General features: G+C 36.3%; 1 protein-coding gene across 1 annotated transcript in view; it reads left to right on the top strand.

Moving 5' to 3' along the window:
* Positions 1-18213, top strand: part of LOC136790595 (tetratricopeptide repeat protein 38-like) — a gene marked incomplete at its 5' end in the record, with an annotated part of 22107 nt that extends 3894 nt beyond the window's left edge. Inside the window, 10 exons of the mRNA XM_066995604.1 lie at positions 717-890; positions 3153-3228; positions 4350-4469; positions 7548-7607; positions 8735-8773; positions 9641-9722; positions 11262-11427; positions 14924-15083; positions 15378-15451; positions 16262-18213. Of these exons, the coding sequence (XP_066851705.1) occupies positions 717-890; positions 3153-3228; positions 4350-4469; positions 7548-7607; positions 8735-8773; positions 9641-9722; positions 11262-11427; positions 14924-15083; positions 15378-15451; positions 16262-16355 (1045 nt within the window). The remainder of the gene's footprint in view (positions 1-716; positions 891-3152; positions 3229-4349; positions 4470-7547; positions 7608-8734; positions 8774-9640; positions 9723-11261; positions 11428-14923; positions 15084-15377; positions 15452-16261) is intronic.

Raw genomic sequence — 18213 nt, 5'->3', positions numbered from 1 at the left:
ACACACTCCATCAACTCAGTATACTTCTTGAAGTGGGCGGGTCCAAACCTGAAAACAGTACTCAAGGTGTGGTGTCACCAGTGCCAAGTACAAAGGGACAATTACTCCTCTAGTGTTTCTGGCCACGCTATTCCTGATGGAAGCCAAGTTGCCATTGGCCTTGTTGGCCACCTGGGCACATTGCTGGCTCATGTTTAGCCAGCTGTCAACCAGCACCCCTAGTTCCTTTCCTGATGAACAACTTTCCAGCCACTCTTCCCCAAGCCTATCCCACTGCATGGGGTTGTTACAACCCAAGTGCAGCACCTGGCATTTAGCTTTGTTGCATGTCATACAGTTGGGCTCAGCACATTGATTTGGCCTACCCAGATCACTCTACAGAGCCTTCCTACCCTCAAGCAGATAACAGCAGGACTCTGTTCAACACCATAGGAAAATCTTTAGATTTATGGTTGAGCTTCTGTTTTTTTCTGTGCAGTTTACAGCTTGTTTTTTTAACACAAGAATATTTATTTTATATTATTTCCCAGAAAGTACTCAGTGAAGATAATGTCATTGTTTCTTACAGAAGAAACATCCTTAAATTCCTTCAAGAAAAAAAAAAAGTCTTTTGATGTTGAATTTTCTCTTTTTCAGAATAGCATGAGTTTAGAACTAACCGTAGAGTCGGGTTTGTGTGCCTTCTTTCAGCGTTCACAATATTTCTATATTTCTAGCCAGCTCCCCAAAGCTTGTGATCTATGGGAACAGATTCTGCAGAGCCATCCGACGGACTTGCTAGCCCTCAAATTTTCCCAGGACACTTATTTCTACCTGGGATATCATATACAAATGCGAGACTCTGTTGCACGGGTTTTTCCTTTCTGGACACCTGATGTTCCTCTAAGCAGGTAGGTCATGCTTCGTTTTAAAAATAGGTCTTTATCTGGTGTAATGTATACATGCTTTGTCTTTTTAACTTCAAACACATCTGAAGGATAGGCTCTGTTGAACAAAGACGTAGAAAAGATCACAGGCTTGTAAGTGAAGTCAAGTGAATTATAGACACCTGGAACATCTCTCCTGTATCCCTGCTGATACTGTTAGTGATTTTTTGGTTTGTTTGTTTTAGAAGTGAGCTTTAGGTCAGTTAGTAATTTTTGCTAGCAAATGTGGCACATCATGTACCACATAGGATAGTTTTTGTTTGTTTGTTTTATTTCTTATTTATTTTATTTAGTTAGTTAAGTCCTGAAAGTTTTGGTTTCCCAAGGTTAATTCGGGGTAATCTGAATCTACTGACAAGCAGTTAATTGATAAAAACAATTACTTGGGGATAATTTTTTTAATTATTTTTAAGACCTGTTAAATTACTTGAAAGCTGCTAACTTTATGTAAAAATCTGCATCAAATTATACATCAGCACATACATTTAACATTTAGAAATAGAATAGACCCTCCATAGTCAAACATAATTTTCTAAATATTCTGTGAATATTTATGTAGACCCATGCTCTGTATCTTGATATCCAGTACAATCTTTTCTCTTTTTCTCTTCTACAAGCTCTGTAAAGAATATAGACTGAATGTTAACATAATAATGAATCTAAGGCACCCCACAAAATGTCTCATTTTTCCAGCAGTGTTATCTCAATTTAGAAAAAAACAAAATACTTTGTTTCTCTTAACTACAGTATGCTGATGTCATTTGTTGGGGAAGTAAGACTCCTTAGCAGTTTTGACTGCATTTTTGTATTTTTTTCTGGACACAGTGTTACAGAAGTGCACTTGTTGTCCACTTAAATGTAAAGCAACAGGAAGTACCCATATATTAAACATTTCTTGAAGTATAGAAATCCGGCAGGTATCCCATGTCCTCAATCTGACAGGCATGTAGAGTTTCGTATGAATTGATACCTTGGCCAAAAAAAAAAATCAACCTTTATTCCTCTCAAACCATGAAATAAATCAGGTGCAATGTACCCCACATGTTTTAGTAGATTTTTTCTGCCTCCTGAGTTTAAAACCAAAACTCCAGCAGATACTTTGAGAAACAGAGATGTATCCTGTGGTGTTTTGCAATCTACAAATCTGCAAATACAATAGCAGTTAAATATTTCTTAAAATGACCGCATCGTGTACATGCACAGAAGCATATAACTTCCCTAATTTTCCTTTACATTGGGCTTTTATTGCTTAATGGGGATGCCTTGTGACATTAGAATGATGTTAACCAGTTTTAAAGAGCCACTTCACTTAAAGGCACTTACCTATAGTTCCGTCGGCACTGGAGAAAGTGCAGAAGACTACAGTCATATGCGTTGCCTTTGAGATATTCAGATAATTTTGGTGGCAGTATTTTCTTGCTTCTGACCATCTAATTTTGCATTTTTATGAATGTTACAGAGATCAGATTCTTCTCTGCAACTCTAAATTCCAGTTTATCCAAAGATGTAAATGTCAGCTCTCAAAACACTGGTGATGTGCATTTTGTTCCTGATTTCCATGCTGGTGTCTGTTGGTCTCTCATTTCCTATGAGAGCTAGCTTATTGTTCTGTATTCTGCAAGCTTGAACCCTTTGAATCCTACAATTAGGAGTGTGGCTTACCACCAGCAGCAGCAGCCTGGCAGTGAGTTTTTTCCATCTCCAGCCTGTTGGATTGGGAGAGCCAGAATAGCCACTTTATACAAACCAGAAAGTGTTTTGACACATTCCCACTCACCGTTTCTAACTGTAAATCTTAAGTCACTTGTGGGTGCTTTTTTTTTCCCCTGTTGGTAAAACTCAGTTTGCTTCAGAATGTGTTGAATTTGAAAAATGCTAATGGTGGTTTAGACTACCTACAGAAAAGTAGACATTGAGTCTAAATATTGTCTACATACTCTACAATTCAGAATCAAAAATGCAGTGTTCTCAGTTCCATGTGATGCTCTGGCTAACACAATAAATAGATTACACGTTTTTAGTATACATGTTGGGCACGAAGAAGAGTTGGTCTTTTGTTAAAGAGACACATTTAAAATAGATGGGATCTGAGCTCTTTGCATGGTTCAATATAAAGTGCATTGTAAGGACTGTTTTGAGTTAAATGTATGTTCTGGTATGTTTTTCAATCCTATCTTAAATCTAGTTCTAACTGGATGAAGCATTATTCGTTTCTCTTTTGCTTAGCTACGTTAAGGGCTACTATTCTTTTGGACTCATGGAAACAAACCTTTTTGATCGTGCTGAGAAGCTTGCCCTTGAGGTAAACGGCCTGTTATTGATGGTAAAACGTTTTAGAATTCTTAGTCATGCTCCTTATCTCTGGGTGATGTTTTGTGCAGATACTATAAACTGACTTCGTCATCCCAGTTGTTAAGAGAAGTAGCAAAGAGATAAAGTTTAGCATGGAAATTCTCACAATTTCACAAGGAACTGTTGATTAATATTCCTTAGAAAGATTCCTATATCTATGCCATACCATGGCAATTTCATCTTAACTGTATTTCCTTCATTTCCTTATAACCGTGCCATGTGAGATGGTATCAAAACAGCTGTCTAAAATCCATGTATATCCCATTTTCTGTTTCCCCCATGTATAATTGTCTGTTTACTCCTATTAAAGAATGTTAGATTGGCTTGATGTAGTTTGCTCTTGACAATCCACCCTGTTTGGGTTCCTCCTCCATTTTTTTTCCAGATGCATATTCATGGATTATTGAGCAATTAAGCCTACAATGTTCCTGGGGATCAAAATTACTTGGTGTGTTCCCTTTTTATGAAGACAGTAGTTATACCTGATTTTCTGCAGTCCTCAGGATTATCCCTGTCCTCCAGGAGTCTCAGATACAATTCATCTTTAATGGGTGTTTTTGCCAAGGTTCTGTTACATCAAGTGGCTGAAAATGACAAGAAAGACTAACCTTACAAAATGGCTAAAACTTACTGGAAAATGGAGTGAGAAAGAGTAAATTGCTCAATAGTCAGAGCTGGACATGTTCTTAAAGAAGGAATGATTACCTGCAAGAATGGTTACCTATGCTATGGTCTATATTATGCCTGTGTATGCAATTCTTTTATGGCTCATATTGATATATGCCTTTTAAATAAAACATCATTTGATAATCTTCATTAAAGCCTGCATTCTGAAGCTGTTCTGCATGTTCATCTCTGTGCAGTAGAAGTCAGGAAGTGAAGTCAGCCAATAAACATTTTCTTCCTTTCTGTCCAAATCAGTCTTCCAAGCTATGGTTAGTAGGAAAAGTGCAGGGATGTACTTAACGTGCAGCTAATAAATACGAGTCGCTTGCTTCTATATCAGCAATAATAAATATGTTTATTTGCAAGTTTGTAAGGTTCATCACATTTTCCCTTTTTCACTCACAGGCTTTGGCTATAGATCAGACAGATGCCTGGTCTGTTCATACTATAGCTCACATAAATGAAATGAAAGCAGAGGTGAAGAAAGGGTTAGCATTTATGAAGGAGACGGAAGCCAACTGGAAGGTAAACTTTCTCATAGCATCTCTGAAAAAAACTCCTAGGTCTTCTTTATCTCCTCCAGTCAAGTTCTGTGTTTCTTCATCTAGTTTATTCCTGTCCCCATACATGTTACAAGCAATGTAAATTTCCCAGATTACGAGAAAAATCACTTGTGGTGCTGTTATCTGTGCCAATTTTGAAGCATAAAAAAATTGTATATTATGAACGACACATACTTTGCACCACTTTAAGCCATCATAACTAGGACTGCTGAGATTACACAAATGCCAAACACATTGGTTGGCCATGTTTCACAAAAAGTCTGTCCTCTCACACTGACTTATTTTAGCTAGAAATATTGAAAAAAATACTGCTTTTCAACAAGTATGTAGTTTGTACACACACATGCCATAGTTTCTTTTTCCTAAGCAGATGGAACTGGCTAGATATTTTATATCTCATAAAGTCGTGGCCGTTGCTGGAAGATGAAATATTAGATATGAAAACTGATTTATTTATACTCGCATGTTTATAGAAGTAAAATGACCAGCGTTATTTTCATAAACTTTTTGCTTAGACTGAGACTGAACAACATGTGTCAGTTGAGGAATCTAGGTAAACTTCCGCAGGGGAACCAGCTGTGAGATAACACAGGCAAAGCAACATTTCAAAAAGCTCATGTATTTAATGAGTTTTTTGATTATTTTTTGTTTGTTTGTTTTTGTTTACTTCTAGATAGGGAAGGATGCTAGGTCAGCTGTAAAGAAAAGATAAATTATGCTTTTGTCTCTTTTCTAGTCTACTCAAGTTACTCATACATCCAACTTATTTGAGTATCTCTCAGTGGTATATTGAACAGTTGTCATGTAGTCCTTTGCTGTAAGTGGAGCTTAATTTTTATTTGTGTTGAACAGCATGTCGTTTCCTAATGATTAAGTGAAGAGCAGATAATAATATTCAGAGCATAAGGTTGTGGAGTTTGAAGTTGACAGAACCCCCAAGAGTTTGTTTTAGAGTCATCTCAGCTCACTGTTCCATGTCACCCAAAGAACAGTGCTGGACAGCGAGGCTAGAAGGATGGTTTTGCTTTTTTTTTTTTTTTTAAGTTAAATCATTGAGATGTCAAGCTTGGATATGAAGTCAACCTTCTCTTCAGGTTCATATCTTTGATGTCTTAGAAAGCATTCTGTCATTTGACATATTAGTTAATGAAACAGTGATACATGGGACTGACAGTTTGGGTGATACCTTTAAAACTACCAACAACCATTTCTGAAATCAGTCCCTGACTTTTTGAACCTGTTTGAACTCTGTTTCTTAAAATAGTTCCATGCCTCTGAGATTTCTACCCTTTATCCAAATAAAACAAAGTGCCAGATCAGTAAGTGGAATTGTCTAGAATACCCTCATGCCCACTCCAGTACAGTTAAGACTTATTGACTGACATTGTCATAATGATAATGTATATAATCACTTCTTTTATGCAATATTTTTCATCTTAGCCTTCATGAACCCATCTTTTCATCGTGAACCCAGTTAAAATGTAATCGTAGAAAAAAAAGCAGGGCTTTCTAAGGGCTTATGTTTGGCCTGGTGAATTGACAATTAGTACTTCTTTTAATGACCAGGATCTTTTATCTCTATATTATCTATATCTATATTATCACTATATCTATATCATCACTACTTTTGGTGCTTTTAATTCATCTTTCTTTCTTTTTAATTCATAATTTCTTTTCTTTTTAATTCATCTTTCTTTCCAGTAAGAGTCATGAAGAATTTGTAAGGTTTTCTTTACATGGTAGTTTATTTTTTATCGTTCCTCTCCACACAATAAAGAAGATGCCTTTTTTTTTTGGATGTTTCAGCACAAAATCAAAAGGGGCAAATTATGTTACCAGAGGAGGCCTCTGTGCCAGTACTGTTGGTTATTAAATGGGAAAGGTTTTTCTCCAGAGCAAAGAGTTCTCATAGTCTGCTTTTATTTATTTTAGCAGTCTGCAAGCCCACTTCTGCCTTAGCAATTTAATCTCATTCAGAACTCAAAATCAGCAGTAGAAGAAAGGTTTTGTTTTATTCAGTGAGGTAATCCCATGTTCTTGTTTATATGGCATTTGGTATGGTGGTATGGTAGTAAACATGATATTATCAGGTTTATGCCAACCACTTAACTACTTTAGTTGCTCATATTGGTTTTGTAATATAATATTAAACAAGTAAAGATTACTAGAGGATTTATCTTAGCACCAGAAAGTTCACTGGGAACCTTTGTACTTCCTGAAAGTGAAGCAGGTTTCATCATTACAATGAAGATTTTTCCACCTGTGAGAAGATTAAATTTAACTATAGCGTTGAGAGAGAATTGGAATAGAGAGAACAACTTTTCTGGTATCTTAATTTTCACCAAAGGATTATGGAATTATATTCCTGTCTGTCTGTTCTCAGTGCACTCACAAAAGTGAACTGCAATTACATTGTTTTGAAGTGTAGGCTATGAAAGAATATTTAAAATTCTGGTACCAGTTGAGAAGTAGAGCGCAAAGTTGGTACAGTTCAGAGAATATTTATGATATTCAGTTATGATATTTAGTTATCTAATGTGTTTGGTATGCCTGTGTGTTTGGTATCTAGTGTATCTTCCATAGTCAGTAGTAGGACATAAGTTTAAGGAGTGATTACTCTGTCTGAAATGGGTATCTAGATGGGTGGGCTGAATGGCCCTCCTAAGGTGGGTATCTCTCTCTACTACCTAGCCATGTTACTTTAAATAAGACACTTAAATTTTAGATTAGACAAATCTTACTCTTGTTATAGATGCTTTTTTCCTAAGAGAAAGATGTGAATTCTTCTGAGACATCCAAGTGCAATTCTCCTCTGGAAAATGACTTGGGAAAAACTTTGGTTTTGAGATGTCACCTTGAATTTCAAGAAGCATATGCATACTGAGAAATTTAAAGTAGGCAAGCTGATTTAAAATTCTTGTCTCTTCTCTCACTTGATGTACTGACTTTTGATGAAGAAGAAAACAGAAATCTGTCAAGATACATTTAAATTTAAAGTTATTTTGTATATAACATTTTTATTTTATTTTATTTTTTCCAGAACAGTGATATACTTGCTTGTCATAATTACTGGCACTGGGCTTTATACTTCATTGAAAAGGTATGAGACATTTTCATACAGATGTTTTATGGTCCAGGTAGATAATTGATCTAATACTATTTAAAAGGCAGTCCTAGCATTTATAATTTTTTTTCAGCTGTTTAGAGGGTTGTTTTTTTTGTAAAATGGCACAATGACATTTTTACAAGATAGTTCGTTAGTACAATTATTTTGAGAATAATTTTTTTTGTAATTACATTGAACAAAGATCTAGTATCTTCGTTGGAATGTTGAAAAATTGCTGCGAGATTATTACATGTTCAAAGATAAAATAATGTCACTAACTACATTTGGCACAATTATTTTATAGAAAGATGAACCTGGATCTCTAATTTTTAGACAAAAACTTTGTCTAAAAATAAAATTCTCTTCAAATTCAGTACTAAATTGTTGACCTCAAAATTTGCTGACTCTAGAAAAGAGGCAGTATGACAGCTCTAAATTTGGTGGCTTATGTTATTAGTCAATGTTACTAATATTTAATGTTATTCATTATTAATGTTACTAATTCTTGTTCTTATAGAGAGATCAAATTTATTGAAACCCTTTAATTTGCAACTTACCCAACCTATCAGGCTGCAATGCAGAATTTCCTTGGACTTGATAATTCTTTGTACTTGTGGGTCTCAATTCATTCGGGAGACAAATGTGACGTCATGGAAAAAGTGCCATACGTTGGTCAGAAAACAAGATAACTTGCTTATGTTCAGCACTATTAACACTATTATACAGCTTTTGTATAGCCTGCTTAACATCAGTTTTATTCCTACCTCTTTGCATAACTTTATGATGCAGTAATTTTTGCAAAGAAACCTGAAAGGAAGATTAGAAAGAGGTAACACCTTGTCTTTCTCCCTCATGTGTAACCTACAGCAGGATTAGTTCTCATTATCAAATGAAACCTAAGCATACTGGTTATTTTACCTAGTAAAGCCTAGTTTATCTTAGGCTCTGTTCTTTCTTTTCAGGCCTCAAGGAATTCATTGACTTTTTTTTTTTCTTTTAAACAAGTCATGAGGCAGTGAAGTAATATGGCACCTATTGTATTTATATGTTTGGTTACTACCTATCACTCTTGTTTTCTCTACCTGGAATGTTAATCATACGGTCCTTGTTTGCTTTTATAGGGGGAATATGAGGCTGCTTTGACAATTTATGACAATCATGTGAGTAGGGGACTTAATCTTTACTGGAGAACATGCTTAAGACCACAATACATACTTTATTCCTTCTGCATGAAGTTGAAACCTATTGCAATTGCCATACATATATATTATTTATATCTGTTGTTTGGAAGGCTGTTTGTCGACTAGTGAAATGCCCCAAATACTCAAATATTGTACAGTTCAAGCCTTTCTTACACTTTTGCTTGGAGGAGCTGTAATGGCACTGTTGGTACTGTTTTCCAGGTGTCCACATCTCTTATTCATGATGTGTAGGTCTAAATGCCCCTGAAAAAAAAACTTTTTAAAAGGATGTGAAATGATTTTCTTGTATAGTCAAGTTACCTTTATAAAGAAGTGATTTTTGCATGTTAGCTACTAAGTCAACAAAAACATGTCTTTTTATTTCTACTTAATATGTTATGGTTCTTTACTGCATAAATTTCAAAACAATCTTAGTAAATAAGTGGTATCAAATTTGGTAGGATAACATCTTTGTAAGGTTTGTAAAAATAATGTCATTAAGAAAGCTGCTGTGCAGATTCCGGTCTACTAAATCTGGCAAAATGAAGTACTATTTATGGCACTATACTGGAAGCAAACAAACAAAAAAAAGACACCTTGATGACCTTCCGTGCTTACTGAGTTTAACTCCATAACATGTAAAACAGCACAAATGAAGCAATTTGTGTGTTTGTCACTGCAAATTACCACATTCAGAAAAGATGCAACTAGGGCTATTGTCAGACAGGTATTTTTGGATGAATAAAAAGATAAAATTAATTCTGTACTTTGAATATAAGTTTGATTATCTGAGTAAGTTCCTGCTAGCACATCAGTTGGGCAGTTTATGAATACCTGTGATTACAGATTGCTCCTCAGTGCCTGTCAAGTGGAAGCATGCTGGATATAGTAGATAACTGTTCAATGCTGTACAGACTTCGTCTGGAAGGTAGGATATCCAACTGTTCTTTCTTAATCTGCAAGAGGAACAGTTTTCTTTTTGACTTCCCCTCCCTACCCTCACCCCACAATACACATCCTGGCATGTTGGAGAAGTTTTTAAAGATACTTACAGAGCAAGCTTGGTCAGTGTTACAGAAGAAATCTTAAAATTCTTTTCTTGAGAAAAGCCTCAATGCGAAATTTATAATATTTTGCTGTTCTGCTTTAATTGGGATAGAGTTAATTTTCTTTATAGTAACTCATATGGTCCTATATTTTGGATCTGTGATCAAAGCAGTGTTGATAGCTCACAGATATTTGATCTATTACTGAACAGTGCTTACACAGCATGAAGGCCTTTTCCGTTTCTCATGTTGCTCTGCCAGCAAGTAGGCTTGGGGTTGCACAAGAATTTGGGAGGGAGCATAGCCAGGACAGCTGACCCTAATCGACCAAAAGAATATCCCATATCCTAAGGCACTATGCTAAGCAATAAAAGCTTGGGAAAGAAGAAGGAAGAGGGGACATTTGGAGTTACGGTGTTTGTCTTCCCAGTTAACTGTTAAACATAACAAGGCCTAGCTTTCCTTGAAATGGGTAAACATCTGTCTGCTGATTAGAAGTAGTGAATTAATTCCTTATTTTGCTTTGCTTGTGTGCACAGCGTTTGTTTTACCTATTAACCTGTCTTTCTCATCCCACAAGTTTTCTCACTTCTGCCTTTCTGTTCTTCTCCCCATCCCACTGAGGGGAAGGCAAGAGAGCCAGCTGCCGGGTGGTGCTTGGCTGCCTACCAGTGTTAATCTACATCATGTGCATAACCTTTTTTCTTTCCAAGATATTTTTTTTCCCATGCCAGCACAGTATTTCATTCAGCTCAAGCTAGCAGAGGTCACATATTTCTTTTCTGGAAAATTTAACTTATATTGTCCCTGGAGATCTGAGGCTGAATAATTGAGTACATTAGTCTCTAAAACGCTGTAGAGCTTCCTTTAAGTAAATTTCAAATGAAATACTTTATATTCTGATATTGATTGATATAGCTAGTACACATCTATTAGCCTCTGGCTTTGGGTACTCGCATAACTCTGTGTCATTTCTTCTCAACTTTTTAAAGCTGTAATTTGCACACTGGAGTTCCTGAAGGATGGTGTTGGAGGGTGCAGGGTTTCATAATGTTTTACTGAAACACTAATGGTGCATTGGGTTTGTTTATGGAATCCATCTTATCTCTCTGTATAATTTGATTGCTACAGGCAATTCACTATGAACATCATCTCCCAGAAGACACAAGCAATCTTGTATTAAAGCCAGAACCTTGTTTAATGCAGTCTAGAATACTGGCAATAAATTACTGACAGTCAATAAATCCTTTGCCCAGATACGACAGACTGTAACTAAGCATTACTCTATAATATAATTTTGCCACACCAGGGTCTGTTTTCCTGAGTTTAGTAGCAGTGCTATCTGTGCTGTGTGATGCTGATTACAAAGTGATGCTTTCGCATGTGGTATTTTTATTGAAAAAAAAATCTTTTACTCATAGGTATAAAGCTTGGAGACAGGTGGGACAATGTTCTCAAGATTACAAAGAAACACACCAAAGATCACATTCTTCTGTTTAACGATGTACACATCTTGATGTCCTCCCTTGGAGCCAAAGACCACAAAACTACTAATGAGCTTTTAACAACTCTTCAAGAACTTGCCAAGTAAGTAAATGAATTAAAATGTTATACTGCAAAAGTATTTTGTCCTCTGAACTTTAGGGTGGTAATGCCTGTGGCTCACAGAAGTGTTACAACATACTCTTCTCTGCCTTAGAGTGTTAGTGGGACAAGTCTGGTTGTCCCACTATCAGCTGATGTACAATTAGAAGATCCCTATAATTATTTTTATGAGTACTGTCTAGAGGGGCTTCTGTTTTGTTAAGCAAGAATCGCTTACATTTGAAGTCATGAGCACTAAGCACATTTGCTTTGTATTTTCTTTTGATGAGTTCATACTAAGCTATGTTACATACAATAAGTAAAGTATTTCACCCGTATAGTAATGAGGACATTGCACAATATATGTTAGCTCTCTGTGGTTGTTACTTCTGCTCTGCTTTAAAAAGTTCTTTAATCATGGACTGTTAGTTGGTAGCAATATTCTAATAGCTACTATTTGGTGCATTGTGAAGTATCTCTGTAGGAAAGCAATTTTTAAATATTGCTAAAGCAGTTCTAGAGAGTATTTTGCTTTGAATTATGTGCAAAATTTGAATATCGAAGTATTCCAACTAAACAATGTTTTTTCTTTATGTTCTCTTGTGTATTGAATAACTGTAAATGATTGTAATTCTTTTGAAGGGGTTGATCTATAGATTATGTAAACGCAGGTGATAGATCCTAAAAACAACTTACTGGTTTAAATGGTATAGTTTTAAGTACAAAATATAGTAATTTACAAAGTTGTAAACAATAGACCACCTGATTAGATTCTGCGGCAAACATGGGGGAGAAAAAAGATTAATACTTAACCCAATACAAATTTATATCTAGTTACTCTTAATGAAATCTCTCACATAAGTGCAAGTAATGGTTTTCAATTTATGAATGCTGAACAACTGAAAGTGAATAGAAAGCTGCTGATATCTGGAGAGATTGTGTCTGAGAACACAAACCTGACCTATGGGCTTGGTAGGCTGGTAAAGTCACAAATTGCAGTCAAATAACATCCCTGTTTGCCCGGCTTCACTTCCTTGAGTTACACTACCACCTTTCCACTCCTGCTTTCTGGCTATAACATCTTAGGAATTTCAGCTTACCCTGCTCCAAGCCCATGATTGCTGGTATGGCAACCATTGCCAGTTAAATTGCCAGTTAAAAATTTCATTCAGTTCTATATTCTTCCCCCATATAACTTGTTTTTCCCCTGCTTCAGCATCTATTGCTTCCCTTCCCTTAGAAAAGAAGGAGGAAGAAGAATCTGAAATTCTCACTATTTGTTTCTGACTATAATACCTCTTAACCAAAAATAAATGTAATTTTTAAGAGTAGTTATGAAAACAAGAATCTGTCAAATCAAGCCTAAGCGTGTCTGATTTGACTGAAGTAGGAGACAGTGAATATCTTTCATATAATTATATTGATATGTAAGTATATGTAAAGTGTGTAAAACTACACACACCACTTCAGGAAAGCTGTAATGAATACACACTACTTATCTCTCCACCTAGCGTTTCTCTTTGCCTGTATTCAGCCTTTTGTAGTAATAGAGCTGCACATTTTTCGCTATAATTTGAAGCATTATGAAGCTTAATTTTGTCATTTCAGAAAACTGACTGTGAGATGAAGAAATTATTTTAATGGTTTGGATTAGTGGATTAATTTGTGCATCATGAATATATTGTATTCATGCATATAAATGATATCTAAGATGTGTTTTACTTGTGGCTTATTTATTTATTTATTTGTTTAAAAAGCAGTCATAAAACTGACGCAGACAAAATTCATTTGGGGCTTTAAAGTTGACAAGAATTACCTTTTTTTAAAAAAAAAAAAAAAAGAATTCCATGGCGCTCTCTGGTGGTTGGTATCCCATGTTTATTTTCGTGGATAGAAATGTTAGTTAATGCAGGGGCATATATTGTTCTTCATGAATCAATACTTCAGATCAATTGCAAGAGGAAGTAAAAACCAGTCTTTGATGTCTGTGCATTTTCTCTGAGAGCTGGAAGAATCGTTTAAATGAAGGATTGTTTCATCATTTTCAGCTATCTCAGACCACTTCTTTAAAATACAGATCTGTTATACACTTTTAACTTTCCAGAGGAAGATGCATTTTAAGGAATGATAAACACATAGGGCAACACTGTATACATAAAAATCAGCATTGACCTAGAGGACAATAAGGGAGATTTATAATAGTGACTCGAAGAGAATATTTAGGGCAAAGCTTAGTGCTTTGAAAAGTAGATCTTTAAAGACATTTTGATTGTTTATAGAGAAAGCATACAGATACACACTTTATTTATTTATTTATTTATTTACCTAAGGAGTTAATTGTAGCAATGGGGCATTTACTTTGGTGTTGCATAGCTTTCTGTTTACAGCAATGTGTACGTTTTGTATCATCAGATTTTTGGCTTGGTAAGTTTAAGGCAATAGTGTGGCTTTCAGCTGTCATTGCAAGCACTTTAAACAGAAACCAGTGACTAAAGTTACTAGGCTGGTTCCTCAATGTTAAAGACTTAATTTGAAAATTTAGAGAAAAATCTATTCTAAGCAACCAATGGAATTCATAGCATTGACCTGTGCTCTGTATTCTCAGAAATGAATTTGTATTGCTGGGGTCAAAAAGCTCTCTTCACCTTCTGGTACTCCCAACCAAGCTTTTGGCACCTAAATGGCACTGCCTCCAAGTGTCAAGGTGTGATAACTGTCAGCTCCTTCTGTAGCAGTGGAAAAACAATTCCACATTGTCCCATTGCAGATATTGCCTATAGACCAAACGGCTACAATTTGGCTACTTATATTTTTACATTTTTTAATATTGGGAAGGATGTCTACTAAAATGTATACTTCTGCAGGCTTATTGTCATGCTTTATGTCTCTTTCACTCTTAGATGGGTTAGGTTACAAGCATTTAAAAGAAAAAAAAAAAAGAAAAACAAGTGCTATCTAAAATCCCTTGCTGTTTTTGCATCTAAAAACAGTCTATTGTGGTTAAAATAAGAGAGCAGACTTTGAGAGCTGTCACTGGGAATGCAGTGTATATTACAGCGATGGTGAGGCACTGTGATGCGTGGCAAGTTGTTTTGAAAGATTTATATTTGGAGCTCTCTGCAAGAGACTGATTGCCAGTTTTGGCAATGACAAGGACAGTCAAAGAACTAGCAATAGGATGTTCTGGTGAGAAGATCAGAAGAGAAACTAGCGTAGAATGTTCTGCCTTTTTCTTAACCCAAACTATTTATTGCAAAGGCAGGAGGCATTGGGCTTGTGACTTGCAAATATGTGCAGAGGAATGAAAACTGGTTAATGAGTAACAGAGGTGAAGGTAACATAACCACACAAAAAAAATATTATCCAAGTACTGTACCTGAAATATCAGGCTTTGCAGGGTAAAAAGAATAATTCTGTCTGCAGGCAGTGACAGACTTGCACTGAAATATGCATGTTTATCATTTGATTTATGCAAGTTCACCACTTTCTCATTCTACAGAGCACCTTGTGAAGACCATGAACTTTCCCTGGCTCCTAGTTTGGGGTTACCACTGTGCCAGGCTTTTATGGAGTTTGAAAAAGGAAATTGTGACAAAGCAGTAGACCTGCTGTATCCAATCCGTTACCAGCTAATCCAACTAGGAGGCAGTAATGCTCAGGTAAAGGAGGTCAATAAAACATGTTTTGATGCAACTTAATCCTCTTCCAGTAGCCTCCCTTTGATGCTTACATTACTAATAACACTTCATTCTTATAAAATGAAAAATTGTGCTTGTGACTGAATCCTGTTTACAAACACTTACTAACAGTGTTAGCTATTCAAACATGTCAACGAGAAAATGTTTTCCTCGGGGGCTTTTGGTAAACAAGACATTGTAACCATTGTAATGATGTTCATGTAAGTCTAAATTACTTATTAATTTGTATTTTGCTAACTTCTTTTCTGTTTTCAGAGAGATGTTTTCAACCAGTTATTGATTCATGCTGCTTTAAATTGTAAATCAAAAGCCAAACAAAACCTTGCTAAGTGAGTATTTTTCCTGATTTTTTTATGGAAATAATAGTTTTCAAAAATCAAGAGTAGTAGCAAGTATACTCAATTAGTGCTGTAATTACACACAAGCATTCATAGTTAAATGTTGCTACATTTATCAAGATAAAAAGTGCAATTGCTTTCGGTTCCAAATGTGCATTCTTACAGTCTGGATGATTTATCTATATTTTTTTAAGGGCAGTTGATTTTCAGAGGGTTTCTGTCTTAAACAGTGGCCTCTTGCCTGCTGGTCTGTGTACTTAATGGACTCCTAAACTTCAGCAAACTGCTGAAAGTCAAGTCCATCCTAATAATAATAACATCAGTTTTACTGGGAAATGTGATTAACAGAGCCTGATGTGAGCTTGCCTCAGTACAAATTATATGTGTCTTGCTGGGCAGAAATCACAGATGTTGCTCATTGACCTGTATGGAGTTCTGTTGAAAGTCATCAACTGGGCCTGCCTGTGCACTTAAAAGAATGGATCCTCAGGACGGTGTAAAGCCTTGCCTGTTCCCCTCCTGAAGTTTCTTTGAAACATAAATATTAAATCAAAATAATTCTTTTGTGCACCCTGAGTGCTCATTTTCAGTCTCTTGTCAGTGCTAAGAAGCACGCTGTTCTGCCTAAACTTACTGCCAAGGCTAAATGTTTCCAATAAAGGAAATCTGCACCTCAAGAGCAGGTCTTTAGGTATTCTTTTCTATCTCTTATAAGGACACTGCAGATGATCTTACAGGAAAAAATGATGTTGTACTCATGACCTTCATCCCATTTATCTGCTACCTATTCTCCTTTCTCAGATGCCTCCTGAGGGAACGCGACGTGATGAGACCAAATTCACCAATGACAGAGCGACTTATGAGGAAGGCAGCAGCAGTTCATTCAATGGCTTAAATCTGTCCTCTGTGCTTGAGATAGCAATGTGCTTAGCAATCAAAGTCTGGGTGCAGGGAGTGGAAGAGTGCTATGCTGTAGCCCATGCTAGAGAATCACAGTGAGTAAGAGCACCCTAGGAGCTAGAGATCTGATGACAATTTCCTTAAAAGATATAAAGCTGTTGCATTTCATGTTATATCTTGGATGATTCTACAAGGAAATAAGAATACCTGCTGATAATACACAGCTATCTGTAGCATCCTGAGGCACTACTTTTCTGGTATATTTCCTTGAAAGTTTCCTCGACCCTGATAATATTCAGTACAGAAACAGTGCCTGGATTTCAGTCATTCATTGGCCTGGTTTATTACTTCATTAATATGTTAAATAGTGAGTAAACATTTCAGGTAATTCAAAGAGACCTTCTCAGCATCGCAGATGGGCAAGTGTAGGGCCAGAGCCAATACAGGCATAAATGGAGTTCCATATCAAGCTTCCAGTCCATTAAGGCATGAGTTACCCTGGCATTACAGATCTGTCTGCACTCAGGATCTTTTTCCAGGTGCTTTTTTTTAAACTGTCTCTTACAAAATGTTAGATTTCAAGATAGAATCCCAGAACTTCTTGAAATTAAAATGTGAAAGAGCCAGACAAGAGGAACAATGGCTGACTGCTGGTTAGGACTATTTTGATGTGGGTGATTGCTTGGCACCTTTAAATCTTTCAGGAAAAAATGAAAAAGCCTGGATTTCAGCTAAAACAGTGCTGTCTCTGAATGGTAATTTGGGCTGGAATCTTTGTGCTTAGTTTCTGATAACTCAGGCCTTACTGTCGTCTCAACAGCATGGGACACTTTGTTTAGCAATGTAAGGTTTAAAGCCAATGTTCATGAGCTTTACAGGAACACTGGGGCATCTCAGTGCGGGTGAAGACTGCAAAGGAACTCCCCCAGAAAGAGAGCTAATGGGAACTGTCACAAAGCTTTGTCCTGGCGCAAGTGATGTGATGAGCTTTGGTGCTGCAAATAAGTCATGATAGGAGACATAAAGCTCCATGAATTTCTTGTGCCTCTCAATTCCTGCAGTGTAGCAGAGTTAAAAGCTTGTCTTGCAACAGTAATCCAGAAATCCCTAATGGAGAGAAGATAGTTTTTCAAACCAAATCTAATGCCTTCTGTTCTTGTTCCTGAGTAGAAATGCCACACCCTTTAATTTTCCAAGCTCTGGCTTTGGTATCTACAAGCACTCCAGGACATGTCTGCTCCTCCTTCCTATCCAGCTTGGGCTCTTCCACATGTCCCACAGTAGCCCCTTTTCACACACAATCCTTCTGACCTAAAGCACTTGCATAGCTGGCCCTACGTTTGCCCTGGAGTTCCTACATAATAGAGGCTTAAGATATGCAAGTGCCTTGCTGCCTGCCTTCTTCCCCCAACCATCACTTGAGGAAAAAATAGCTTAGTTTTAAAAAAATGATAATTTGTGAAACCATATAAGGTATTTCGGTCCTTGCTTGCAGCCTTTTGAATCCTGTGGACAGTCATAGTTCACTGCTCTTCAGGTATGTCACTACCTTATCTGTCCAGCCATGGCTGTGATTGGCTCACTCAGTGATAAAGTTAGTGCATTTTTTTTTACTGTTAATTTTTAATCACGGCATGTCAAGCAATGACTTTAGACAGATAAATTTTTACTCAAGGGATGTAATAAATCTTACTATGCAACAAAAGTCTGAGAAATCTGCTGGCTGTTTATGAAGTGTGTAGTGTAAGTGATGCATTGCTACATAAATCTAAGAGTGATATTTTTAGTACTCCTGATATAATGTGATTTAGAATTCTGTCTGCTTTACATTAATAAATTCAAAGATGTCCTCA

The sequence above is a fragment of the Anser cygnoides genome, chromosome 1 (genome assembly GCF_040182565.1).
Source record: "Anser cygnoides isolate HZ-2024a breed goose chromosome 1, Taihu_goose_T2T_genome, whole genome shotgun sequence".
Classification (NCBI taxonomy): Eukaryota; Metazoa; Chordata; class Aves; order Anseriformes; family Anatidae; genus Anser; species Anser cygnoides.
This window is presented reverse-complemented; position numbering and strand designations above follow the sequence as displayed.